The 23,574-nt window shown below is 36.4% G+C and overlaps 5 protein-coding genes and 1 long non-coding RNA gene across 6 annotated transcripts; 5 read left to right on the top strand and 1 right to left on the bottom strand.

Moving 5' to 3' along the window:
• Window positions 1-819: 819 nt before the first annotated feature.
• On the bottom strand, window positions 820-2,409 carry LOC111209861 (65-kDa microtubule-associated protein 9-like). Its single transcript, XM_048769799.1, has 2 exons — window positions 1,438-2,409; window positions 820-1,353 (listed from the first exon to the last, which is right to left on the bottom strand). The coding sequence occupies exons 1-2, from the start codon at window positions 1,570-1,572 to the stop codon at window positions 991-993; spliced, it is 498 nt and encodes a 165-aa protein (XP_048625756.1). The 5' UTR covers window positions 1,573-2,409; the 3' UTR covers window positions 820-990.
• Window positions 2,410-3,064: 655 nt separating this feature from the next.
• BNAA09G05950D lies at window positions 3,065-5,713 on the top strand. The gene is made up of 11 exons (XM_013802552.3): window positions 3,065-3,575; window positions 3,705-3,821; window positions 3,893-4,052; window positions 4,134-4,322; window positions 4,396-4,474; window positions 4,563-4,628; window positions 4,707-4,739; window positions 4,830-4,876; window positions 4,988-5,078; window positions 5,168-5,247; window positions 5,348-5,713. The coding sequence occupies exons 1-11, from the start codon at window positions 3,428-3,430 to the stop codon at window positions 5,409-5,411; spliced, it is 1,074 nt and encodes a 357-aa protein (XP_013658006.2). The 5' UTR covers window positions 3,065-3,427; the 3' UTR covers window positions 5,412-5,713.
• A 212-nt stretch (window positions 5,714-5,925) lies between these two features.
• LOC111210035 (embryo-specific protein ATS3B-like) lies at window positions 5,926-7,334 on the top strand. The gene is made up of 3 exons (XM_022710291.2): window positions 5,926-6,131; window positions 6,225-6,335; window positions 6,802-7,334. The coding sequence occupies exons 1-3, from the start codon at window positions 6,009-6,011 to the stop codon at window positions 7,141-7,143; spliced, it is 576 nt and encodes a 191-aa protein (XP_022566012.1). The 5' UTR covers window positions 5,926-6,008; the 3' UTR covers window positions 7,144-7,334.
• Window positions 7,335-8,686: 1,352 nt separating this feature from the next.
• LOC111210073 lies at window positions 8,687-11,397 on the top strand. Its single transcript, XR_002661482.2, has 2 exons — window positions 8,687-9,366; window positions 9,448-11,397. It is a non-coding gene; the product is annotated as an uncharacterized LOC111210073 (long non-coding RNA).
• Window positions 11,398-17,277: 5,880 nt separating this feature from the next.
• On the top strand, window positions 17,278-20,783 carry LOC111209947 (DEAD-box ATP-dependent RNA helicase 7). Its single transcript, XM_022710024.2, has 11 exons — window positions 17,278-17,797; window positions 17,889-18,023; window positions 18,465-18,605; window positions 18,690-18,801; window positions 18,877-18,947; window positions 19,029-19,183; window positions 19,253-19,364; window positions 19,438-19,539; window positions 19,633-19,959; window positions 20,042-20,136; window positions 20,251-20,783. Exons 1-11 carry the CDS (start codon window positions 17,393-17,395, stop codon window positions 20,564-20,566), a joined length of 1,971 nt encoding a protein of 656 aa, XP_022565745.1. The 5' UTR covers window positions 17,278-17,392; the 3' UTR covers window positions 20,567-20,783.
• A 599-nt stretch (window positions 20,784-21,382) lies between these two features.
• LOC106366096 (probable carboxylesterase 120) lies at window positions 21,383-22,613 on the top strand. Its single transcript, XM_013805656.3, has one exon. The coding sequence runs from the start codon at window positions 21,591-21,593 to the stop codon at window positions 22,575-22,577; it is 987 nt and encodes a 328-aa protein (XP_013661110.2). The 5' UTR covers window positions 21,383-21,590; the 3' UTR covers window positions 22,578-22,613.
• Window positions 22,614-23,574: the final 961 nt, after the last annotated feature.

The raw sequence follows: 23,574 nt of genomic DNA, 5'->3' as shown, positions 1-23,574 counted from the left end.
AAGAATCGGCTCTTAAAATCCTTATTTAAGAACCGGTTCTTAGCTTTTTAAGTTAAAAATTAAGAAACAGTTTCTTAACTTCTGCTAAGAACCCCATCTTAAGAACTCCGGTTTAATCATGCTCTTAGTTTCTAGACAACTCTCTCTTTCTGATCTCTTTTGTTTATATGTTGTTGTTAAGAACACAGTTGAGGTGTCTTCATGTAATCACTCCTATAGATTCTTTTTAGTTGAATAAAAGTGAACTAAAAAGACTACTTTGAAGTTGTTGCTCCATATTTTCAGCCATGGCGTGATTGAGATGCAAAAGATTTCGCTGAATGAGGAGAATCAGATCGAGGAGTTTGAGGAGATGATCCAAATCTCTTGTTAGTTGATACTTTAAGACTCTTTTTCGCGCTTTGATGCTTAGTAGGAGTTCCCTTGTCTTGCTCTGGTGTAACTTGACCTTGAAGTTTCTTCAAATCCTATAAACAACCAAAATCCAACAAGCATTACTTTTGGTGATTTTTAGAAGTGTATTGATGCAAAAGAGTGTTAGCTAAATACTCTTCTCCTGCGACGTTCTTGTTCTTTCTCTTCTCTGAGTTCTGTATACTCTTCTAACATTGCAAGTAGACGATTCTGAACGTAGAAAATCAGACAAAAAATATCAATTACAAGTGCTATGAGAGGGAGATGAGACTTTGTGTGATGGAAGAAGATAACTCATACACCATCAAATAGAAACTCAGCTTCTCTCTCTGATTCCCAAATTGTAATCTTGGAAGCTAATGCTTCAACTATAGCTAAAAAAAAATCAAGAAGTTTTCAGTTAGTCAAAAAGACTCACAAAGATAACAATCTGAAAACTTTCTTGGTATCATCTATATGAAACCTGAAAGTTTATTAACGAGTACTCTAGCTTTCTCTGCACGTTTGAGGATTAAGTGAGATCCTTTTCCAGCATTGTACCGGTTTTCATCCTATACAAATCATAAAAATCCATAACTAACCACAAAAGGTGAAAGACCATGGATGATTATAAAAGAGACAAACCTGATTATACTCTTCAAGCCAAGTCTCTTCCTCACAAGCATTCAACCATTTTTCAGCTTTTTCAAGAATCTCTTTTCTGCTTAAAGCTTCCTCTTTCACTTTCCCAGCTCGATACTCGATATGTTCTAGTATATTTTCAGGGTTCACTTCTCCTGATTCAATGGCTTTAATTACATTCTCCACCGCAATATCTTGCTCTTCAATAACAATGTGTGTTCTTTTGCATATCTCTTCAAGCTCTGACCTCTTCTTTAAAACAAGTTCTTTCATTTTGCTCCATTTTAACTCCTCTAACCGACTAACCTCGGCTTTAACCTTTTAAGCATTAAACAATCAATCAGCAAAAAAAAATTTTTAAGAAGATTAGAAAATAGTTAAAGCTAATGTGAATGTACCTACCTCTTCAAGCAAATCTGTGGAAAGGCTATTAGGTTTGGTTATTTCAGAAACAGTAGCAGCTATATTACATGAAAAACTCATGAACTTTTGTTGTTCTTCTGCTGGTGTATCCAATAAATTCCAAAACTCAAGCATTGTGATCACAAGATCTTGAAGCTGCAATCAATAAAATGGATTATATGTAAAGAACAAAGAGCAAAGTTGTAAGATACTAAAAAAAAAGTTTGTAAACATTAAACTGACTTCTTGCATTCTCTGTATCTTTGTCTCATGCCACTGGTTTACTGATGAAGCTAACTTGTCAAGTGTTGTATTACTTATACTTCTTGACCCTTCAGATTCTACTAAACTTGGGTGAATCTTGGTAACAGTTTCTCGAAAATTCAAACCAAGAACCGAACAAAGCGATTCCAGAGTTCTTAGATGATCTTGAATCTGTTTCATCCGGTTCCTCTGAGCCAAAAAAAAACACCTCAAAATATTAACCTCTTGATCAAGAAATTAAATTAAAGTAAAAAAAGAAGTAATTAGTTAAGTTTAGGAAACCTTCTGTTCTTGAAGTGTGTAAAGCTCTCTATGTACCTCTTCAAGCTTTCTAAGAGATAAATCGGATTCATCAACCGAAAAATCAGATGAACAAGTCTCATCAGATTCACCATTAATCTCATCTCTTATACATTTTATATCTTCAATAACTTGAATAAACTGATTCTTCCTCTCTGATTTTCTCTTTTCCATATCTTCAAGTTTTAGAAGAATCTTTCCTAACTCTTCTTTCAAACTTCTTCCACATTGATCAGATTGTTGTTGTCTTCCAGGACCTGATGGCTCTTCCATTACAGAACATATAGCAATAACTCTTGCTTCTGAGTCAACAATGTCTTGTCTTAGCCGACTCCTCTCCTCTTTAACCTTTTCGATTTTACCAATATAGATGTTTCTGCATTCGTCTTCAATCTCATTCAAAATCTTTTCTCTTTCGGTTTTTGTTTCTCCAACCTCGTCCCATATAATCTGTGTCAGAAACAGAACCACATCAAAATATTTGAAACGTTTCTATATTTAAAAAGAAGGGATAAAAAAACATATTTTCTTGGAGCTGAAGCAACAACATACCTCAAGTTCTTGCAGAAGAGATGCAGAAAATGATTCGATTTGAGTTTTGGACATTATTATCTCCAAACTCTGCTGAAAATATATTTTACAAAAAAATAACTTTCAAAGTTCATATGAAGATAGTCTATTTCTCAGTAGGTCAAAAATTGTTTTTCCTCCCGTTATTTGCTCATGTCAGGGCATAAATCATATTTTATGTTCTTTAATTTCAGAGTTTACTATCGAATTCCAGGAAAAGGGAAGAAACTTTACCTGGATTGAACGTGTAGCCGTTGTTTTTTCCTAGCAAAAATATCGGAGACGACGTTTAAAGGCAATAGAAAGATAGTGTGTTCTTAAAGGCAAACGAAGACCGTTGGAAGAATGCTTCTTTCTTATATTTGTTTTATTCCCCTTATCTTTTTGATTTGCAAATTTACACCCTTATATCAATTTTCACGAATGTATCTTTACCACCTTTTCATTAAAATTTAGCATAATAGTGAATGAAAAAATCTTTGCAAAAACTTTGGATAGAAACATCAGTTGGTGTTACATTCGATTTATTAAAACATATTGGATATTTTGGTGGGAACTTAAAAACTAGAGAACCAAACTGAAAATACAGAATTTGTGAGCTGTAGATAGAATCCGCGCCAACTGAATAAGGGCCGTTGGCCGTTACCTTCTTCCTCTCTCTCTCTCTCTCTCTTCTCTCTCTTCTCCATCTCCAATCCTTCTCTGTCCCCAAATTTTCTGGAAATTCATTCGAGTAGGAAGGAGAGAGAGGGAGAGGGAGAAGAGCATCTCACGATTGTTTTGTAATTCTGTTGAATGTGAAACTCTCTCCCTCTCCGATTCCGTCGTCTCAGATCGGAATTCTCGAGGCTTAATCATGGTTCCGTGTTTTTCGTTGGAGGAGTTCGACATTGATTTCGAATTCGATGCACCTCGTTTCTACGATTTCTCCAGACCAGAGCTTGATTCCGAGACAGATGAAATCGAGTTCTGGTTCGAATCCGCGGGAAACTATTCTCCTTCGCGTAAGACACACGTTAGGGCAGAGATTCTGTTTATTACAAACCTTTGTCTTTTTGTTTCTATCTCTCTCTCTTACAGTTCGGTAATAATAATATTAATATGATTTTTGTTTTTTTTTTTAATTATCTCAGCTTTTAGCCCAAAGTTTAATTGGAAACTTGAGCCACTTCCAGTTAAGCAAATTACAAACACCAGCTCAAAAACTAAGCCTGTGGATACCGGTCTTAATCCAAAAGATAAATACAATGGTAATGAATTTTTTTTATCTTGGTTTCTGCATAAAGGTTTTCAGAGACCTCATGTTTAACTTGTTGTTCAGGGTTCATATATTATAACCAAACGGTTAAAGATGTGTCCAAGACAAAACCGAAATCAAAAACCAAATCAAGTAGTAGCTCAACTTTAACAAGACCTACGGTTTCTTTGCTTGCAAGGCAGAACAAACCATTAGACGTTTACTCTGTTCAACTTCTGACAAGGTACACCAATGAGGAAGCCATTGATGTGTGAGTTTGCTTGTTCTTTTGGCTTCAACAAATAGTTTTTTTTTGGTGTTTCAGATGTCAGAGGTCATTAGCAAAGTTTGGTGATAACTTATCTCCAATCTTAGTCTCTAAGTTGCAAAACCAAGACGCCAAAAGGGAAAACCTGGAAGCTAAGATGGATCAAATTAACTCCAACAGAAGATCTAAACTCACTGTTCCTAAGGAACCGAAACTCAGAACTGCAGAAAGATCTGAAAGACACAGGTACTCAGAATGCAGGCTTAGGCTTGTCAAGAAGACTGTTTTGGCTTCCTTATAACATGTTTTGATGTTTCAGGTCTAAGGTTAACTCAGAAATCAAGCAGAATGCAAAATCAAGGGTCACTTCACCTAAAATAAACACTACCAACAAAAATGTAGTTTTTTCAATCTTAGTTTCTTCATTACCACATTCTCAGAAGGTGTAGTTAGAAAACAATAACTAAGTTTTGGGTTCCTTTGCAGATTAATCATGAACCTTCTTCAGCACCTCTGCCTAAAAGTAATACTCTACGGTCTCAAGATCTTAAGGTATAACTAATATTCCCACATCTACAAGTCTGAAAGTTTTTATCATCCCTCATGTGTTAACAGAATTTTCTGCATCAGGCATTTGGTTTAAGAACATCACTGAGAGCAAATGTAAGTTTCCCATCCAACATATAAATCTATCTTTCAAATGTTCTTCGCCTCTATGTTCAAACATTACTTAAATGATGTCTCACATTGCAGGCTAAGATTAATGCCATACAAGAGAAAGAAGCTACTAACTCCAGAACGTTAGTGCATAGCTTTGAAACTCCATAAATCTACTTTTCTTGTTTAGCCTAGTCTAATCTAGTTTCTAGAGTCTATTTTCCCAAGAACGTTCTCACGCCCGTTCTCTGCAGGCTATTAAAAGGTAGGAGAGCCAAAGGAAATCACAGCGGAAAGATACACAGCCAAGTGTATGAATCTAAGATTTTCCCTCTAGACTCAAAGGTTGTAACTTAACTCTCTTTCTAAACTCATAAGAAGTCCCATTGTATAAAAATGTTGACCATTTCCAATACTCTTCCTTTTCTTGACAGAGACCAAGCAAAGAAGGACTCGGCGAAGCAACTAGCATCAAATATGGAACTCAAAAGTCTTGCAGGACAGATATTAACAGGTAACTAAAATGTAATCTACTAAAGCTATACAATAGTTAAAAAATCAACAACAGGCCAAAACAGATATCACACACACCATTGATAATATTATTTGAACAGGGGCCTGGATTTATGCGGCAAATTTGATTCACAGAAAATTGCAGGGTGCCTGATCACTGCATAGTCTTCACCTTGAAGATGATTGCTTTATCTTCACCTTGAAGATGTTCTTATCATGTTGATTTATACACACGCATTCCTATGTCTATATATATAGAAACGTGTATACTTGTTTTTGTTTAGATATATGCAGAGAAAGATATTTCATTGATTTTTGTTGTTGTGTGGCCATATGTTATGTAAGCTATTAACTCAGAAGATTAAAGACTTTAACTAACTCATTAACATTTTTTTTTGAAAAAGACAAACTCATGAACATATTCTTAGTAGAAATTACTAGATAACAAACATTAACTTCGCATAACCATTTTATATAACTTTTTTTGAAAATATTATATTTATTCAACTTTTGTACAGTGAATACTACTATGGTGTTGAGTTTATGATACTACTTGTTTACTCCTCTACCTAACACAACATGACATTAATTCGGTTTCCTGTACGCGGTTAGAACCAAACCGAAATTAAAATTAGTTTTGAATTTCTCCCGGTAAAACCCGGTTCGTTTCGAAACTGGTTCGATACTTCTCGATTACTGTTTCGCTTCCACTCGTTACTTTCGGTCTCTCTCTCCCCCCGAGTGATTTCGACAAGCACGACAATGGTGTCAACACGTCTCTTCACTCTCCTCCTCTGCTTCGTCTCCTCAGTCTCCCTCTCTGTCTCCGAATCCAAAGTCCTGGAGCCTCACGCCGCTGAATCTTTCAACGTCAGCCTCATCCAGGTTCGTCCCTCTTTCATCACCCCTCTCCGTGTGAACTTTCGTTAATGGTTTTCTTAGTATGTGCGTGTGTGAAATTTTGCTCGATGATTGCAGAAACTAGGGACTAGTTGCTCTTACAGAGTGATCATCTCGACGAGCTGTTCGTCACCGAGGTACACGCGCGATCAAATCAGCATCGCTTTCGGCGATGCATACGGAAACCAGGTTTGATGATATTTTTTGAAATTTGATTTGGTGAATCAATTAGGGTTTAGGGTTTAGAATGTTTCACACATTAGAAGCATGGCCAAGTCAGTTTCTTGGTGTTTACTTATAACAGTTTCACTTGTATGGATGAAATCTATAAACTACAGTTCCTCGAATCATGCAATTTAGCTTTGTTGTCAAGGCTGGTCCTGAGATTTTGGAGACTGTAGACGATTTAATTAAAATTTCAATATTTTTTCTTTTTACAAATTTGAGAATCAACGTCTATATAATTTTTTTCAAAATTTTTGGGGCCATAGGCGAATGTTTCATTCGATTTTGTCCATAACCAGTCCAGTTGGTGTCTAAACTTCTATTCTGTATACATTTGACTTTGAGTTGAAAATTTCAATGGCTTTGAGTTGAATAGTTTTGGCTTTGGTTCTATGGAACTCACAGCTCGGGTTTTGTTTTCTTAACTCAGATATATGCACCAAGGCTTGACGATCCATCTATAAAGACGTTTGAGCAGTGTTCATCCGACACGTTTGAGATAAACGGACCGTGCACATACCAACTATGCTACGTGTATCTCTACAGGTCTGGTCCTGATGGTTGGATCCCCGAGAGTGTAAAGATACATAGCCATGGCTCCAAATCGGCGGTCACCTTCCCGTATAACACGCTCGTCCCTGAGAGTGTATGGTATGGTTTCAATTACTGCAAGAGCGCGTCGGATTCGAGTGTCTTAGGCGCCATTGGTCTCGAAAGAATCGTGCTCGTAGTAGTAGGGTTTATTGTCGCTGGTTTAATATTGTTCGTGTAAGGTGTTATGGTGGTTTTAATGTCGGTCTTGTGTGAACATATTAGGAGTATTTATGCAGATTTTCCTCGGATCTGTGATAATTATAAAGCTATGATGAAGTTACTACTGCTAATTTACAGAGTGTGTAGATATAAACAGAGTGTTCATTATAGATTTTCTGCATTTCATCCACAATATAGTATTTGTTAAAATTGAGTAAGAAATCAAATAGAATTTGTTTGATATTTCAATTTGGTTTCAAACGAGGTGGAAATCTTGTTATGTCCTATGCCAAACCGAAACTAAAACTGGAATATATTCCCTATAAACCAGTGTTCAAGAATGTGGCCAATATGTCTGGAACTCAATCACCTTCTTCTCATTCACAGCATGAGGAGCCCGCTAATACGCTAATCTCAGTTACCATTCTTTCCCCATTATTAGATTTACAATCTACTCCTACTCACTCACAGATTATGGAGACTTCTTCATCAAATATTACCAACAACGCGGTCCTAGGATCATCTGGTGTTGGTGCCTTCACCACATCATCGGTTCACTGTGCATTTGAGGGTCCTTCTCAGTTTACAGTACTTGGAGATGTGGACGAAGATGAAATTGAGCCTTCTACCGAGATTCAGCTCGACAAGAGGTGGCAGGGAATCAAAGGCTCCTATCAAATACCACAATATGGAATGGAAGACGGTCCGAGGGAGAGGTAAGCGAGGTCGACGTGGCCGAGGTTCCTCTCACTAGGTTATGTTTTCATACCATTACTGGTTTATTTTTCTCTGCATATACCTTTGTTGCAACCTTTGTTGCATTGGTTTGGGGTAAAAAGTTCATGAAGCTTGTCTCGTGAAAACTTTATCAAACTATAAGACCTAAGTCTTAGCTTGTAATCGTTTATGTTTTAATTTGAAAGCCCTTAATTCAAAAAAAAAAGAATGTTGCGAGTGAACAGTAATTTAACATCTAGAAGTTTAATAAAATGCATATGTTGTTCAATATATTTTATACTACTATTTGCGAAGTGATTTTTTGCAACGGAGCTCTAACGTTAAAAGTTACTCTAGCTAATGTCGTTGTTATATTTAATGAACTTTTATATATAACGTATTTATAATCAAAAACGAATTTTGTAGTATTAATATTAGATTTATATGTTATATTAGATAATTGATTATAAATTAATATAATAAAATTATCAAAAACATATTTATAAGAAAATATTATAATTCTTAAATATTATTCTGTTATTATCTAGAAGTAATATTCTTATATTATAATTTAAAATAAGATATAAAATCATAACTAAATATGAATCAAGCAAAAATATTTGTATAAAGATATAAAACCATAATTAAATACTAATCAAGTAAAAATATATATTTCGATAAAAAGCTTTGCATATATAAATAATTTGATGTTTGATTTAAAAATTTTGAGAATGTAAATAATAACTTATCATGCTACTTTTTGTAAGAAAATTATATTAATATATTTGTAAGAAAATTATGTTTGCATGTGCGGATAAAAAACTTAATATAAACATTATGCTATATAAAATATCATAATTTATTGATAAATAAAAATTTATATATTCTTAAAAGATTATAGCATTTAATATATTATTATACAACATATATATGATTTTACCTTGTTTATTATTATTATAATATTTAAAATTTAAACAATTATTGCGGCTTCTAAGAATTTAAGATCAAAATAGGGAACTCTCTCTCTTCTCTTTTAGAGAGAGGATATTTTCTCTATCATCCTTCTTAACCGTGATATATCTTTCAGAAGTAATAGAGAGAAAGAGAGAGATTTTTCTTTTAGATGTGTATATTTTTTATCTTAGATCGAATCTAAACTTTCACTAGGCGAATCAGTTTTCGTTAGGCGAGTTTATTTTGCTGTGTTTATTTCCTTTTGGCGATCTTTTTGTTTTGTGCATAATCAGATTTGTTCTTCAAATTTTCTTTCTTTTTTTTTTTGGATTGAACCAAATAAATCTGCTTTTTACTTGGAGTTTCGTTCTAATCCCGTGTGATTCCAATACAGTTTCTTTTTTTTTCCACCGTTTAATTCAACAGATTTCTAGGAGAATCAGACTTCTCTATGTGTTTAGCCATTTATGGCGTTGTGAAGCATCTCCAAAGGAAGAAGGTTGGGTTAGATGGATTCCCCGATTCGTTATTTGAAGTGGATTAAGAAGAACATGCGTTTTGTAACGATCATGTAAAGGATCTTACTTCATCTCGACTTATGATTCCTCAGGTTTTAACTCCAGTGGTTGAAGGTTTTATGTTCGACTTTCAGCGGTTGAAGTGGAAGTCAAACTAGGAGAGCGCAAGATTGAAGGTCTAAAGCTCGAAGTTGTACGAAGTTACACCGGTGATTCGAGCTTTCCATCCCCTGTGGTGGCGCGTATAGTTGCGTCTCTAGAAACTCGAGTTGAATGAGAGAGAGGACGCATGTCCTGGAAGTGTTGCATGGAGGACGAATGGACTGTGTGTACTAAGGCATGTTCGAAACTACGCTAGGCGCTAGTCGGGCGGACGATATGAGCCTAGCGAGTTAACAATTAATGGGAGATTAATCGGGGCCTAGTTTTTAATTTTTTTTTATAAATATATTATGCATCATTAGTTAGTTTTCATAACAATAGACAATTAGTTGAAGGAGCCTGGTGGTTTCATAATCTTTGCTCAGCGTAAGAACCCGGGTTCGACCCTGGATCCATGCGTTTTTCTTCTTCTTTTTCTTTTTTTTTGCCTTTAATGAAGGGCACTATCGTCATTTCATCTTCATCTTCCCCATCTGTCTTTAGGGTTTTCAATTTTACAGTTTTTCCATGGCCGTAAAACGTTTATAATCACACATATCATCAGATTTTGGTGCGTTTTTATGTTTTTATACTTAAAACCTATATATTTGTCATAAAAATACAAGATTTTAAGCATTCAAAACCCAAAAAGAAAAAAAATTTATTGTTGCCGATTAATTGGCCGACTACAGCCAACTCGCCACGGCCAAGCACTGCCGAGCGCCTCTTCGCCGACTAATCGTCCGTAGTACCCGCATTTTCGAACAGGGGTACTAAGAGATTAATTGAACTAGTTCAATGTGAGCTCAATTTACGTTGGGCTTTTATTTTCAAGTTTTGTAATGGGATGGGATTGGAGCTTTTAATTTCCTTGTACTCTTTGGGATTTCTTTCAATAAAATGAAAGAAAAGTTGACAAAAAAAATTTAGGGAATTTGCGGTAGATGGCTATAAAACAAACTATAATTAGCTATATAGCAATGGTATTGTTTCTTTTTCATAATACCCGTTATATCCCTGTTTCTTTGTCTGCCAACTTGTACTCTAGTAACCGGAAGACCTGCATCTTGATAAATATATTTTATTTTTAATAAATTAACAGATAATAAAAGAAAAGGACAAAAATAAAATCTCCCCATCACCTTCTTCGTTATTCTCTACCTCTTTCCATCTCTCACTGATTTGATCTTCTTCTTCTTCTTATTTTCAGTTGAAGTTTTAATTAATCATATCATATCATTTCAAGTTTCTTTGACTTCGATATTGAAAAGAACACAAACTGATCCCCAAATCTCCAGAAAATTTCTGACCAACAAAACTCATAAAATTTTCAACAAATCCTTTCTTCTTCTCTGCTTCTTCTTCACCACAACGTCCTTCACCCACCAAGTCACCACCAGCCAACTTTCCCGAACTCGAGCCCAACTCAGTGAGTCGACTCGACGCGACCGAGTTTACTCAAATGGATGGTTTTCCCGATCGCTTCCTCCGGTCTTTCTTCCTCTTCTTCATCTCCAAGCTGTCTTCCAAGGCGCCGATGATCTCGTGAAGGAGTTTGCTAATCCTACCTAACCCAGTAACTCGTGTAGCTGCTGAAGAAATCACCGAGATAGAGAGGAGAGTGATGATCATCTTCTTTGGGTTTTTCTTTCTTGAAGCGAGAGATACGATTTGGGTCACCGGAATGGGAGATGAGGTAAGCAAGAACTTCACGGTCATCCATTGAGGTTTTCTGTCCATCCTTGAGTAAATATCTCATTGCTTTTATGATTTTGGTTTTATTAACTTTGTGTCCTAATGCATAAAAGTCTCACCTTTGTGATTCTTGATTCTCAGTTCTTGTTTGATTGTGCTTATCAAAGTTTGGATTTTTTTTTCTTTCTTAATCTTATGTACAAGAATAAGTGAATATTGGCACAACAAGACAACAACATTTCTTTTAACTTTCTCCTAAGACAAGGATTGCTTATTGGACAAGATCGTTGATGCAGAGGCAAGGCCTTAGTACATGTGTACACCCTTATAGTGACACATAAATCATAATAAGGAATAGGTAGTGAACCAATTCAATTAAGGATTCATATTTGGAGAGGAATATGAGAGAGGAATAAGCAAATTTAAATCACAATTCTATTTGATTTTGGAAATTTGGAACTAAAGTTCTAATCTTTAGTGTGAAAAAGGTAGAAGAATCATCATTATCGATACAAGAAAGGAAGAACAACAAGGTCTCTTTTGAAATCATTATTGATACATGGCATATCCAGCAACAAGTCCTTATATCCAGATATCTCGTTAGAGAACTATCGAATCCCACAAATATATATGGTTACACCATAACTTATCGGGTTATATTTGATTTCGTCTTTCGCCCATAGGATTCTGAATTTTGTATCCGGATTAATTTTTTAACATTCGGTTAAAATCACACATGCATATTAATTCATCTCTTATATTAACTCAACTCAACATGAATCTATATGGTATTATCCAATTATACGAGTTTTTCTTGAGTTCACCTCTGTGAACATGTAGGTTCAACAACCAATTGTAATTTACAACCAATTGTAATTTGTTATTCATATCCTTTTAAAAGAGAAACAAAATAACAAATATCTAACGAGTTATATTATATTTTGAAAATGAAAAGGTAAAAATAAATAAAAACATAATAGTAGTTAAAAATATTTCTAACGTCATCAACAAAACACTAAACCCTAAATCCTAAATATTAAACCCTAAACTTTGGGGTAAATTTAAAGGTTTAAGATTTAGGATTAAGAGTTTAGTGTTTTTAAGATTTATTGTTTAGTTTTTCTGATTTAGGATTTAAGATTTCTCCATGGGTTTAGGGTTTACCCAAGGGTATAGGGTTTACCCAAGAGTTTAGGATTTAGTATTTAGGGGTTAGGATTTAGAGTTTAGTATTTAGGGTTTAAGGTTTAGTTTTTTGGTGACGGTGTTACGAATATTTTTTAAAATCATTATTTTAGCAACTACTACTATTTAAAAAAACATAATAGAACTTGTTGGATATTTATTATTTTATTTTTTAAAAAATATGAAATATGAAATAACAAAATACTATTGGTTGGTGAATCTACAGGTTCACCATAAGAGATGAAACCCAAGACAAACTTTATATTATACATTCAAAGTACATAATTAAAAAAAAAACAATTTATGGTTATCACCTTAAAAATCCAGGATTATCTGTATATATCTGGTTGTAATATGCATTCGTAAATACTATTGTGGCTAGTGTAATAACACAAAGCCAACCGAATATGTAATATGTGATTTATTGAAGCACAAACGAAGAGTATGTGTTTTATCCAAGGGTTTAGGATTTAGAGTTTAGTGTTTTGCTAACAGCGTTAAAAATGTTTTTTAAAATTTCTTTTTTTTGCAACTAGTATTTTTTTAATTTAAAAAAAACATAATACAAATTGATAGTATTTTGTTTTTTTTAAAGATACTGAATATGAAAAAAAATATTATTGGTTGTTGAACCGGGGGTGAACCCAAGAATAATGAGATTTTTTTGGGGTCACCCTACCAACCAATAGTATTTTGTTATTTCATATTCAATATTTTTTAAAAAAGAAACAAAATAATTTATAATTTCCAAATTATATTATGTGTTTAAAATAAAAAGATAAAATAATAAGAAAATAGTAGTACTTCCCAAAAAAAAAATTAAAAGAATTTGTAATGTCGTAAGCAATACACAAAACCTTAAACCCTAAAATCCTACATATATCTGGATATCTCGTTAGAGAATTATCGAATCTTATAAATATATCCGGTTACAAAGTAACTTATCATGTTATGATTACATGTTTACATACTTAACATACTTACCACCTATGATATTTGGGTTTAGGGATGTAAGGGTTTAGAGATGTAAGGGGTCTAGGGTATAGTGATTAATAGTGTATACTGTTTTGTAGTAGGTGTGATGAACTTTAACCCAATGGTTAAGGAGTGTTTATAATTTGTGTTTAATTGTTTAAATACTTAACATAGTTTAAATCTATGATATTTGGGTTTAGGGATGTTAGGGTTTAGGGTATAGTGATAACTAATTTTGATGTTGTTTTAGTATCTATGAAGTTTATACTTTTTGATGACAATATTCTCTAACTTAATATCATGGTTAATGATTTTTGGTCTAGGGCTTAAAATTTAAAATTTATCTGCTGTGATCTCTAATAGTTAGGGTTTGGATTTTCACCATGGTATACATATATATGGAAATCTCGTTAGAGATTTATCGAATTTTATAAATATATTCGGTTACAAAGTTACTTATCCTGTTATATTCCTCATCTTGATTTTGTACATAGGGTTCAAAAATGAAGTTATCAACTGTTCAGAGACTAACGCTGTAAATTCAGAATATTTACTTGGGCTAAATTGTAAGATGGAAATGTCTGGTGCTTAATCAATAGGATATTTCTGCACATAATGAAAGTGTGAGTCTCTTTGTGAAAAAACAGAAGTTCATGAACCTTTTTTTGCAAAAGTGGGAAATCATCATTGGAACTCCTCTTCACTTCGATCCCGACGGCAAAGCCTGAATCCGGTGAAGCCGGCCTCGAAGGAGCAAGACATGACGAAGAATGAAGCCCTAGGAATGGTCTTTCCACGCCAGAAAAGCTTGAATCCTCTGAACGATCAGAATAAGGTAAAGCTTGAAGATAAGTTGTGTATTCTATTAATTTCTCAGTCCGGTTGTTATGAGCGATTGTCGCGGCTGAGGATCTCGACGAACACGATGAGGAAGACAGAGACGTCACAGAGGAAGTAGTCCTGTCGTGGCAGAGAAGCCGGCACAGAGCCGAGAACGAAGACAAAGTTTGTGGTGGTTCGCGGAAGTGGTCCTGTCGTGAGACGACGGCCATGGTGGCTCTGGTTTCAGTTGATGGCGGAAGAAGAAACCAGCGACAGAATTGGCGAACAAGGACATGGAAGAGAAGGAGGTGGCTTGGTTCCGTCGATCAATTCCTTTTTAAATTATTATTTAGCTAACCGGTTTCATATGTGGAGGAGTAGAGAACACATATATACTTGAGTTATTTTCTTTTTCAATTTGTTTACGTCCTTGTCAACTTTTCATCAATCAAACAATAAGACAATTCATACCTGATAATTTGCCAGTTCCAAGCCGAGCTAGTAGGTATATCTGATTGCTGTCGAGGACATAAATGTCAATGTCTTATCTTCAATCTTCATGTTCGCAAATTAATAAAAGAAATTCACACTTCCGCAAATTTCTCCTATAATTTGTATATTCACCTAATTGAGCCAAAAATTTAAGATCAAAATAAAAACAATGACCAAAAATATATAATTAGATCAATTTTTAATTATCAACTTCATATTCCTCTCTCTTCTTCTCTCTGTTCACACATCTCCATCTTTCCTAAAGATGAAGTTGAGAAGAGATGATAAACTTTTTATTTTTTGTTTCTGATCTTAGATCAGAATTGGTTTCGGGTTAGCTGATTAAAGCTTCCTTTTGAGGATAAAGCTTCCTTTTGAGGATTCTGTTGTGTAATTTCAAAACGGGTTTTGGGTTGTTCTTCAAGTTTTATCTTTTCCTCACCTGTTTTGAATCCAATAAAGTTAATCTCTCCTCTTTCACAGCAAATTTCAGATTCCTCGTGTTAGTGTTAGGATTCTCTCTCTTCATGGATTCCACTTAATCCTTTCTAATGAGAGTCAATCTCTACTCTCTTTATGTGAAGCCAAAGATAGGCTTTTTAGTAGAGTTTCTTTGAAAAAGGGAAGCTGTGTTGTTGGATTTGCTCTCGGCTGAGTCTTATAGAGGTTTAGATAAGCCAACATCTTCTTTGATGGTCCGACAAAAATCTCTTATAGATCATCTGAGATTTTCCCTGAGTTATTATCTAGTGAAGTATGAGATTCCAAGCATGGGCGAGGATTTGAGTGAAAGAAGGAGTTAGGCTGCTTCTTTTGGTATCGGAATTCAGGCGCTAAAGAAAAAACATAGATAGAGAAACGATTTCAGAGATCACCAGCGGAGGAAGCGTCACGACGGTTGTGTTCGCCGCTTCCGGTGTGAAAATTGTGCATTTGGACGCATGCCTTGTTGAAGCAAGAGAAGCTGACACGTGGTAGACACTAAGCAACTACCGTTTCTCTATTTGGGCTTAATGTTTATTTTTTTTGTTTGGGCCTTCGAATCTGATAATAAATGTAATTGTCTATTGGGGTTTCCTTAATGGAAACAAAACAAGTTGTTCTTGTCTAGCTGTTCTACTTTCTCTTTTGTTTACAGTCATATTGTAAGAAATGTGTTAAAATTCAGTTGTTTCTAAATAAAGAAATGTTTATTCCCATATTTGCTTGGATTCCAGGTTCGGATCGGTTAACCGTAACCGCGCTACTAAACATGTATGATAAATGATGACTTATAAAACTTTGTAGGGCAATTCACACTCTTGCATCAACTATTCACACACAATATGTTATAATCAGTAAGTCATGAATCACTTGACGAAAGTGATTCGCAGGTTTGATTGTGACTTTATATAATTGAAAATGTTGTCTTTTGTTTTTTTTATCTATGATCAATTGCTCTCATGGACTAATGCTATACTTGCATTTAGCTTGTTTATATATGCAATAAAGTTGTTCCATTTTGAGTACAAATACCTGTGTAGAAGCAAAAAAAGAAACACTCGCCCTTACTATTCCTTCCCTATAAATAAACTAGAAACCTAAGCTTAGCCAGCCCCAGCCGTCAAGCAGACCATCCCTTACTGCCCTCAAAGATCAATCAAAAAAGGTATGAACTTTATCCAAAACTTTAGATCTGGTTAAGGAACTTTTGAGCATTTAGATAATCTCAACTTTTGACTACTCTGTTTTGGACATATACTCCAGCTTGTTATTGTGCAAACCATCCAGTGATTCTTGTTATTGTGATTACTCTGGATAGATTTCGATTTGGATAATCTCAACTTTTGACTACTCTGTATAGATTTCGTTTTCTTTTCCTTTCTTTCTCCTCGATTGATTCTTCTAATTATTATTTTCAGAGAAATTGCAAATTTTCCCGTGGCCAGCCTCACTGATCTGCCTCAGGATCATCTTCCCGTCGCCGTCCAATTGGTCCTCGCAGATTCCGTTAACCAAGCTCTAACGCCGGACCAGTGGCTCTTGTTGTTCAGGAATGCAAATGCCTTTGGGGGTCCGATTAATCCGTATCGGATCCCACCGGATGCGGCTGGCTTGTGGCGGGTTGGGTTGATAACCCGCGCACATTTGATTACAATTACTGGATCGAAGGCAGCCAGAACGTAAACTTTACGGGGGACTTTGTGGAGGTCAACAACGATTTCAGAGATCACCAGCGGAGGAAGCGTCACGGCGGCTGTGTTCGCCGCTTCCGGTGTGAAAATCGTGCATTTGGACGCATGTCTTGTTGAAGCAAGAGAAGCTGACACGTGGTAGACACTAAGCAACTTCCATTTCTCTATTTGTGCTTAATGTTTATTTTTTTTGTTTAGCCTTCGAATCTGATAATAACTGTAAATGTCTATTGGGCTTTCCTTAATGGAAACAAAACAAGTTGGCAAAAAAAAAAGATCAATTTTTAATTATAAGATACATAATCTATCTTTATTAATATAAAAAATATAAGGTAAAATTCTTTATTGACCTAACAAAAAATCGATGCCGACACGCATTGTTACTTACCAATAAGAAAACGGCAAGTCACTAAACCTAAACTGAACGGACGAGATTGCAAAGTTTTATTAGGGTTTTGATCAACGGCGCCTCAACGGCGACTCTAAAAACTATAAAAACCCTACACTTGTCTCCTCCTCCTCTCTACCTCTCCCTGCTTCTCTCACCCCTCCTCCCACCGCCTCTATCTCTCAGACAGAAGCAGGAGAGATTCCAATGCCTTCCTTAGCTTTATCCGACAAGAAGAAAGAGGAGAAGAAGATGAAGAAGAAGATAGATTTGGAAACCACAACCCCAGAGCAGCAGGACTCAAAGAAGAAAGGGAAGAAGCTGAAGCTCTCTGACTCCGATGGAGAAGAGAAGAAGAGTAAGAAGAAGCGCAAGTCTATTGACGAATCCGAGGAAGAGCCCGAGAAGAAGAGCAAGAAGGTGAAGCTGAGTAGTAGTGTTGAAGATGTCAAAGTCGATAACCCTAACGCCGTCTCGAACTTTCGTATCTCTGATCCCTTGAAAGCCAAGCTTAAGGAGAAGGGCATCGAAGCTCTCTTCCCGATTCAAGCCACGACGTTTGATATGGTTCTCGATGGTGCTGATTTGGTCGGAAGGGCTCGTACTGGTCAGGTAAAAAGTTTGGTACTTTATCTTATGTTTTGTTTGGTGTGAAGAGTTTCAAAAGTTTGTCGCTTTGCTGATCGTGTGTGGTGTGGTGCAGGGTAAGACATTGGCTTTCGTGTTGCCTATATTGGAGTCATTGATCAATGGGCCTGCGAAAAGCAAGAGGAAGAATGGTTACGGCAGGCCTCCTAGTGTTTTGGTTCTTTTACCAACCAGAGAATTGGCCAAGCAGGTAATAACTTTTTGAGATGTTATTCAATGTTCTAAAAATTGGTTATACTCTAAACAATTTACTTAAAATCCGATTTAAGCATATTCAAATCGTTTAAAACAATTTAAAATTGGTCTAATTTAATCTAAATAGTTGTAAATCAACTCTAACAAGGTTTAGCCTACGTCCAAAAATTTGTCTGATTTTTTTTTTCTGCATCTAATGTTTAAATAATTTTACAATTCATTAATGCCTAGTTCGCGTATCTCGTTACCTCCTAGCAATTTTCAAATGATTTTTTATTGATGGTATGGTTTTACTTTGCAGGTGTTTGCTGTTTTTTTTTCTATATCTAATTTGTAAATAATTTTATAATTCATTAATGCGTAGTTCGCCTATCTAGTTTACCTCCTAGCAATTTCAAATGATTTTTTTTATTGATGGTGTGGTGTTACTGTGTAGGTGTTTGCTGACTTTGAGGCATACGGAGGAGCTGTTGGGTTAGCTTCTTGCTGTGTCTATGGAGGCGATCCATACGCACCTCAAGAGCGTAAACTAAAGAGTGGTGTGGACATTGTAGTTGGGACCCCTGGTCGTATCAAGGTATGTCTTTTTCTTAAATCAAATTATTGTTTTTTTTTTGTGTGTGGTGGTCTGTTTACATTGTATTTGATTATTTCATTGTAGGATCATATTGAAAGGAGAAACCTTGACTTGACTTATCTGCAATTCCGCGTTCTTGATGAAGCTGATGAGATGTTGAGAATGGGATTCGTTGATGATGTTGAACTTATATTAGGTAATTTAATTGTGTGTTTTTTTTTTTTGTTTCTTCTGATATGAAGCAACTAACTCTGTTGGTCTAATCTTTCAGGGAAGGTGGAGGATCCTAAGAAAGTTCAGACGCTTCTCTTCAGTGCCACATTGCCTTCGTGGGTTCAAACCGTACGTCCCTTTTCAAATATTTCAATTTTTACTCTCTATCGTGAGTTAGTTAACCTTTTGAATCTCTCTTGCTACTACCAGATTGCTGCTAGGTTTCTTAAACAAGACAAGAAGACTATTGATCTTGTTGGTAATGATAAAATGAAGGCTAGTAATAGTGTTAGACACATTGCTCTTCCTTGTAATAAGCAAGCCATGTCTCGTTTGATTCCTGACATCATCAGCTTATACAGCAGGTAAACAATTTACTACTTTAATAATCATTTAATAGTTTAAAGTCTCTTATACAAATTATTATTCTTCAGTGGAGGTAGTACAATCATTTTCACTGAGACTAAAGACCAAGCTTCCGAGCTCTCTGGTCTCTTGCCTGGTGCAAGAGCTTTGCATGGTGACATTCAACAATCACAGCGTGAGGTATGTGGTTGTTATACTTTCTTATCCTACTGAATCGCTCAGGCAAAGCTAATGATGAATCCTCTGATTGTAGATTACTCTTGCTGGATTTAGAAAGGGAAAGTTCTCGACATTGGTTGCTACAAACGTTGCTGCTCGGGGTCTAGATATCAATGACGTGCAGCTAATCATCCAGGTCAGTGGCGGCCATCACCAATCTCCAATCGTTCTTGTTTAATTGCTAACGTTAGTGTTGTTCTAACGTAACGTTTTTGTTCTCTTCGTGTAGTGTGAGCCTCCACGTGATGTTGAAGACTATATCCATCGTTCAGGCCGAACAGGAAGAGCCGGCAACACTGGAGTTGCGGTTATGCTGTACGATTCTAGAAAGTCTGGAGTATCTAGGATTGAGAAACAAGCCGGTATCAAATTCGAGCACGTTTCCGCACCTCAGCCTAATGATATCGCCAGAGCTGTTGGTATGGAAGCTGCTGAGAAGATCACGCAAGTCTGTGACAGTGTGGTTCCTGCGTTTATGGCTGCTGCCAAGGAGCTGTTGGAGAGTTCTGGTGTGTCTGCAGAAGTACTCCTTGCTAAAGCTCTTGCGAAAACCGCGGTAAGTCTCTCATGAGTCCTCACATTCTTATCTTAATGTTGTTTTGAAGCAAAGTACTAAAGAGTTTTGAATGATTGTGCAGGGCTTCACTGAGATAAAGAAGAGGTCACTTCTAACATCAATGGAGAATCATGTCACACTACTTTTTGAAGCAGGCAAACCCATTTACACTCCATCGTAAGCTCCTTACCATGCTTGTGTAGTTTTTGCTAAAAATTAAAAGCAATGTTCAAGAAGTAGTTATTGTCTTTATAGAGAATTAAATACTAAAGATGATTGTGGTTTGTGCAGATTTGTAATTGGTTCACTAAAGAGAATCTTACCAGAAGACAAGGCTAATTCGATTGAAGGGTTAACTCTAACGGCAGATGGACAAGGTGCTGTTTTCGATGTTGCACAATCGGATGTAGACCAGTTCATTTCAGCTGCGCAAAAGACTGCAAGTGTGAGCTTGGAGGTTGTTAAGGAGTTGCCTAAACTTCAAGAGAGAGAGCCAATGGCAAGAGGAAGATTTGGCCGCCAAGGTGGCCAAGGGTTTAATCATCGCGGCAGAGGAGGTAGATTTGGTCGTGGTGGTCGTGGTGGTGGAGGAGGCCAGAGATGGTGAAAAACTTTAACACCAACACCTAATCAAAAACTCTTATGATTTCATCTTGCTCCGGAAGTTTCTATTTTATAATAGTGTTTATGTGTGTTTTATCGTTTTATCTTTCTATGAACAACTTAAGAGGGGAGCTCTTGTGTTCCCCTTTCAGTTTTGTGTAATTTTAATGACAATGATGATACAATTACTTTCAATATAGGGTATTGATTTTTCAAAGCTATAGTTTTGTTTCATGCGCAAGATACGGAGGATGTGTGCTGAGTTTGTTACCTCTTAAGAACAAAATGTATCTTCTATTTTCTATTTTTCTTTTAATATATAGAAAGGCTTGAAATGATGACGTTATTTTGTGGGTTTGCGCCTCCGTATTTTCCAACGTTTCTAATTTTTAAAAATAATAGCTGGAAGTCTTCTGCTAAATTTAATTTTGAAACAGAGTTACTATATATACGTTAATCTAAGCTTTCTTATTATACTTACTAACTATATGTATCTATGAAAGAGATGTATTAACAAGACGTGAATTAAGAAAAGCCTCTGGTTAATTGCACTGAAGAGAACAAAAAATTACGTTTTCTCCGCTTGGAATGTCAATGTGTATTGAGGATTGTGGTGGACCTGGTGGTTGAAATGAGTATTTTATTCTCCACTTGAATTGCATTAACTTTTTTTTTTTGTTCAACGAATTGCAATATTGCATTAACTAAAATATCACAATGGGTAATTGAGTTAATCGATAATATCAATTTGCGTTTAAAAATGATTTCATAGTTAACTCAAAACTATGGTCACTTGTTAAGTTGTTAGTTTTCCATTTAACAAAACAAAAAAGCATCTTGTCAGTTTTTAATTAAATATAAGACGTGCATTCATGATAAAATTATACATATTTCATTACAATATTACCTTCAACAGCTGTTGCTACCTTTTTTTCTAATTACAATTTTGTTTAAGCATTTGCCATTATATAAAGAAGAGACTGAAGAATCATTAGTGATTTAGTTCAGACATAACCCATCGACTAAACATGTCCGAACCAACTCCAATCTCTGATCCTTACGCTTATCTCAACATCGTAAAGAACCCTGATGGCTCCATCACCCGCGACCTCACTAACTTCTCGTGCACCCCAGCCACACCTGATCCCTCCCCACAAACCCCCGTCGTATCCAAAGACGTCTCCATCAACAAGTCAAAATCCACGTGGATGCGTCTCTACGCGCCCTCCTCCACCCTAAACGACACCGTTCCCTCTCAAAAACTCCCTCTCATCGTCTACTACCACGGCGGAGGATTCGTCCTATGCAGCGTCGACCTCCAAGTCTTCCACGGCTTCTGCTCCGACATGGCGCGTGACCTCAACGCGGTCGTCGCGTCGCCTTCCTACCGTCTCGCTCCCGAGCACAGGCTCCCGGCGGCGTACGACGACGGCGCGGAGGCGCTGGAGTGGATCAGAAACTCCGACGAGGAGTGGATCAAGTCTCGCGCCGATCTCTCCAACGTCTTCCTCATGGGGACTAGCGCCGGCGGGAACTTGGCTTACAACGTCGGGATGAGATCCGCTGCCGCATCGGATCTGAGTCCGTTACAGATCCGTGGGATGATTCTGCACCATCCGTTCTTCGGCGGCGAGGAGAGAAGCGGATCTGAGATGAGGCTTGCGAACGATCAGGTTTGTCCGCCGATCGTCTCCGACGTGTTCTGGCATCTGAGTCTTCCCGTTGGTGTTGATCGGGATCACGAGTATTCGAATCCGACGGTGGGAGATGGTTTGGAGAAGATCGGAGGGTTGAGATGGAGGGTGATGGTGGTTGGAGGGGAGGAGGATCCGATGGTGGATCGGCAGAGGGACGTGGCGAAGCTGATGAAGAGGAAGGGAGTGGAGGTTGTGGAGATGTTTAACGACGGCGATGTTCACGGTGCGGAGATTGGAGATCCGTCTAAGCGTAAACCTTTATTTGCTTCCATCGGGAAATTCATTTCCTCTTCTGCTGCACTGTGTAACATTTTTTAAGAAAAAACTTTAAAAAAAATTATTCTATAGGCTCAATACTTAGGCCCAAGAGGCTCATCTCTTAAACATCTCTCGTAGGCTTCTCATTTGAAACTCCTTGCATGGGACAGACAACTTAAGAACTTAACCTATGTCCGAGACATTCCAACTTTCCAACAAGCGCATGCAAATGCTCTCTTTGAGTCCATTCACCCGTTCGTTTGAAATCTTTTATAGTAGAATCTGTTATCTTATTATCAAAGCCAAAGCTCGGTATTTATACAAGGATTGAATCTCCGAATCTGATAAGGACTATGCCCTATTACGTCATATTATCTAACTAGACTTGAGAGTTTATTTCAATACTCTCCCTCAAGTTGGATGTGTTGGATTGTGAACACCCAACTTAGACAAGAGATTATCAAACAGTGGTCTTGGTAATACTCTAATGAGAATGTCTACGAACTGTCAGTCAGTGAGCTTTTTGAATGACTAGAAAGTTCTTGATATGTAGGCTCGTACTTCTCCTGAAATGATATCTATACCATTTTCATAGATTAGATATTTTTCTAACGTCATTTGGACCTATAACCTTTAGACTCCAAATCCATGAGCTTATTTATTAAGTTAGCTCCCCAAATTATTGTTCACGAACTTCTTTTAAAAATCAATCCCCCCCCCCCCCCCCCCCCAAAGACTTTGTCAACGCTGGCGGAAGGTCAATCTCTTTACTAAGAGCACAATCTGTTTGCGTCATCTTAAACTAATTTTTCGATAAATATACAATGTATTTCACTAATATGGATATGTAAGGAAAAAATCAAGACCAATTTGTCCGGCAAAAGCGATGATGTTTCCTCTAAACAATTCAGCTTCACTAGAGTTTGTAGATGTTGATGCATCTCAATTTCAAGTAAATAAAACCAATAATACTGGTGAGATTTGAATTGTAATTACTACTTGGAATCTTGACAAAAAAAAACATATCATAAACTGGTCCATATATCTATTATATAAA

Source organism: Brassica napus, chromosome C9 (genome assembly GCF_020379485.1).
Source record: "Brassica napus cultivar Da-Ae chromosome C9, Da-Ae, whole genome shotgun sequence".
NCBI classification, from domain to species: domain Eukaryota; kingdom Viridiplantae; phylum Streptophyta; class Magnoliopsida; order Brassicales; family Brassicaceae; genus Brassica; species Brassica napus.
Note: the sequence above shows the minus strand (reverse complement) of the source record. Positions and strands in the feature narration are given on the sequence as shown.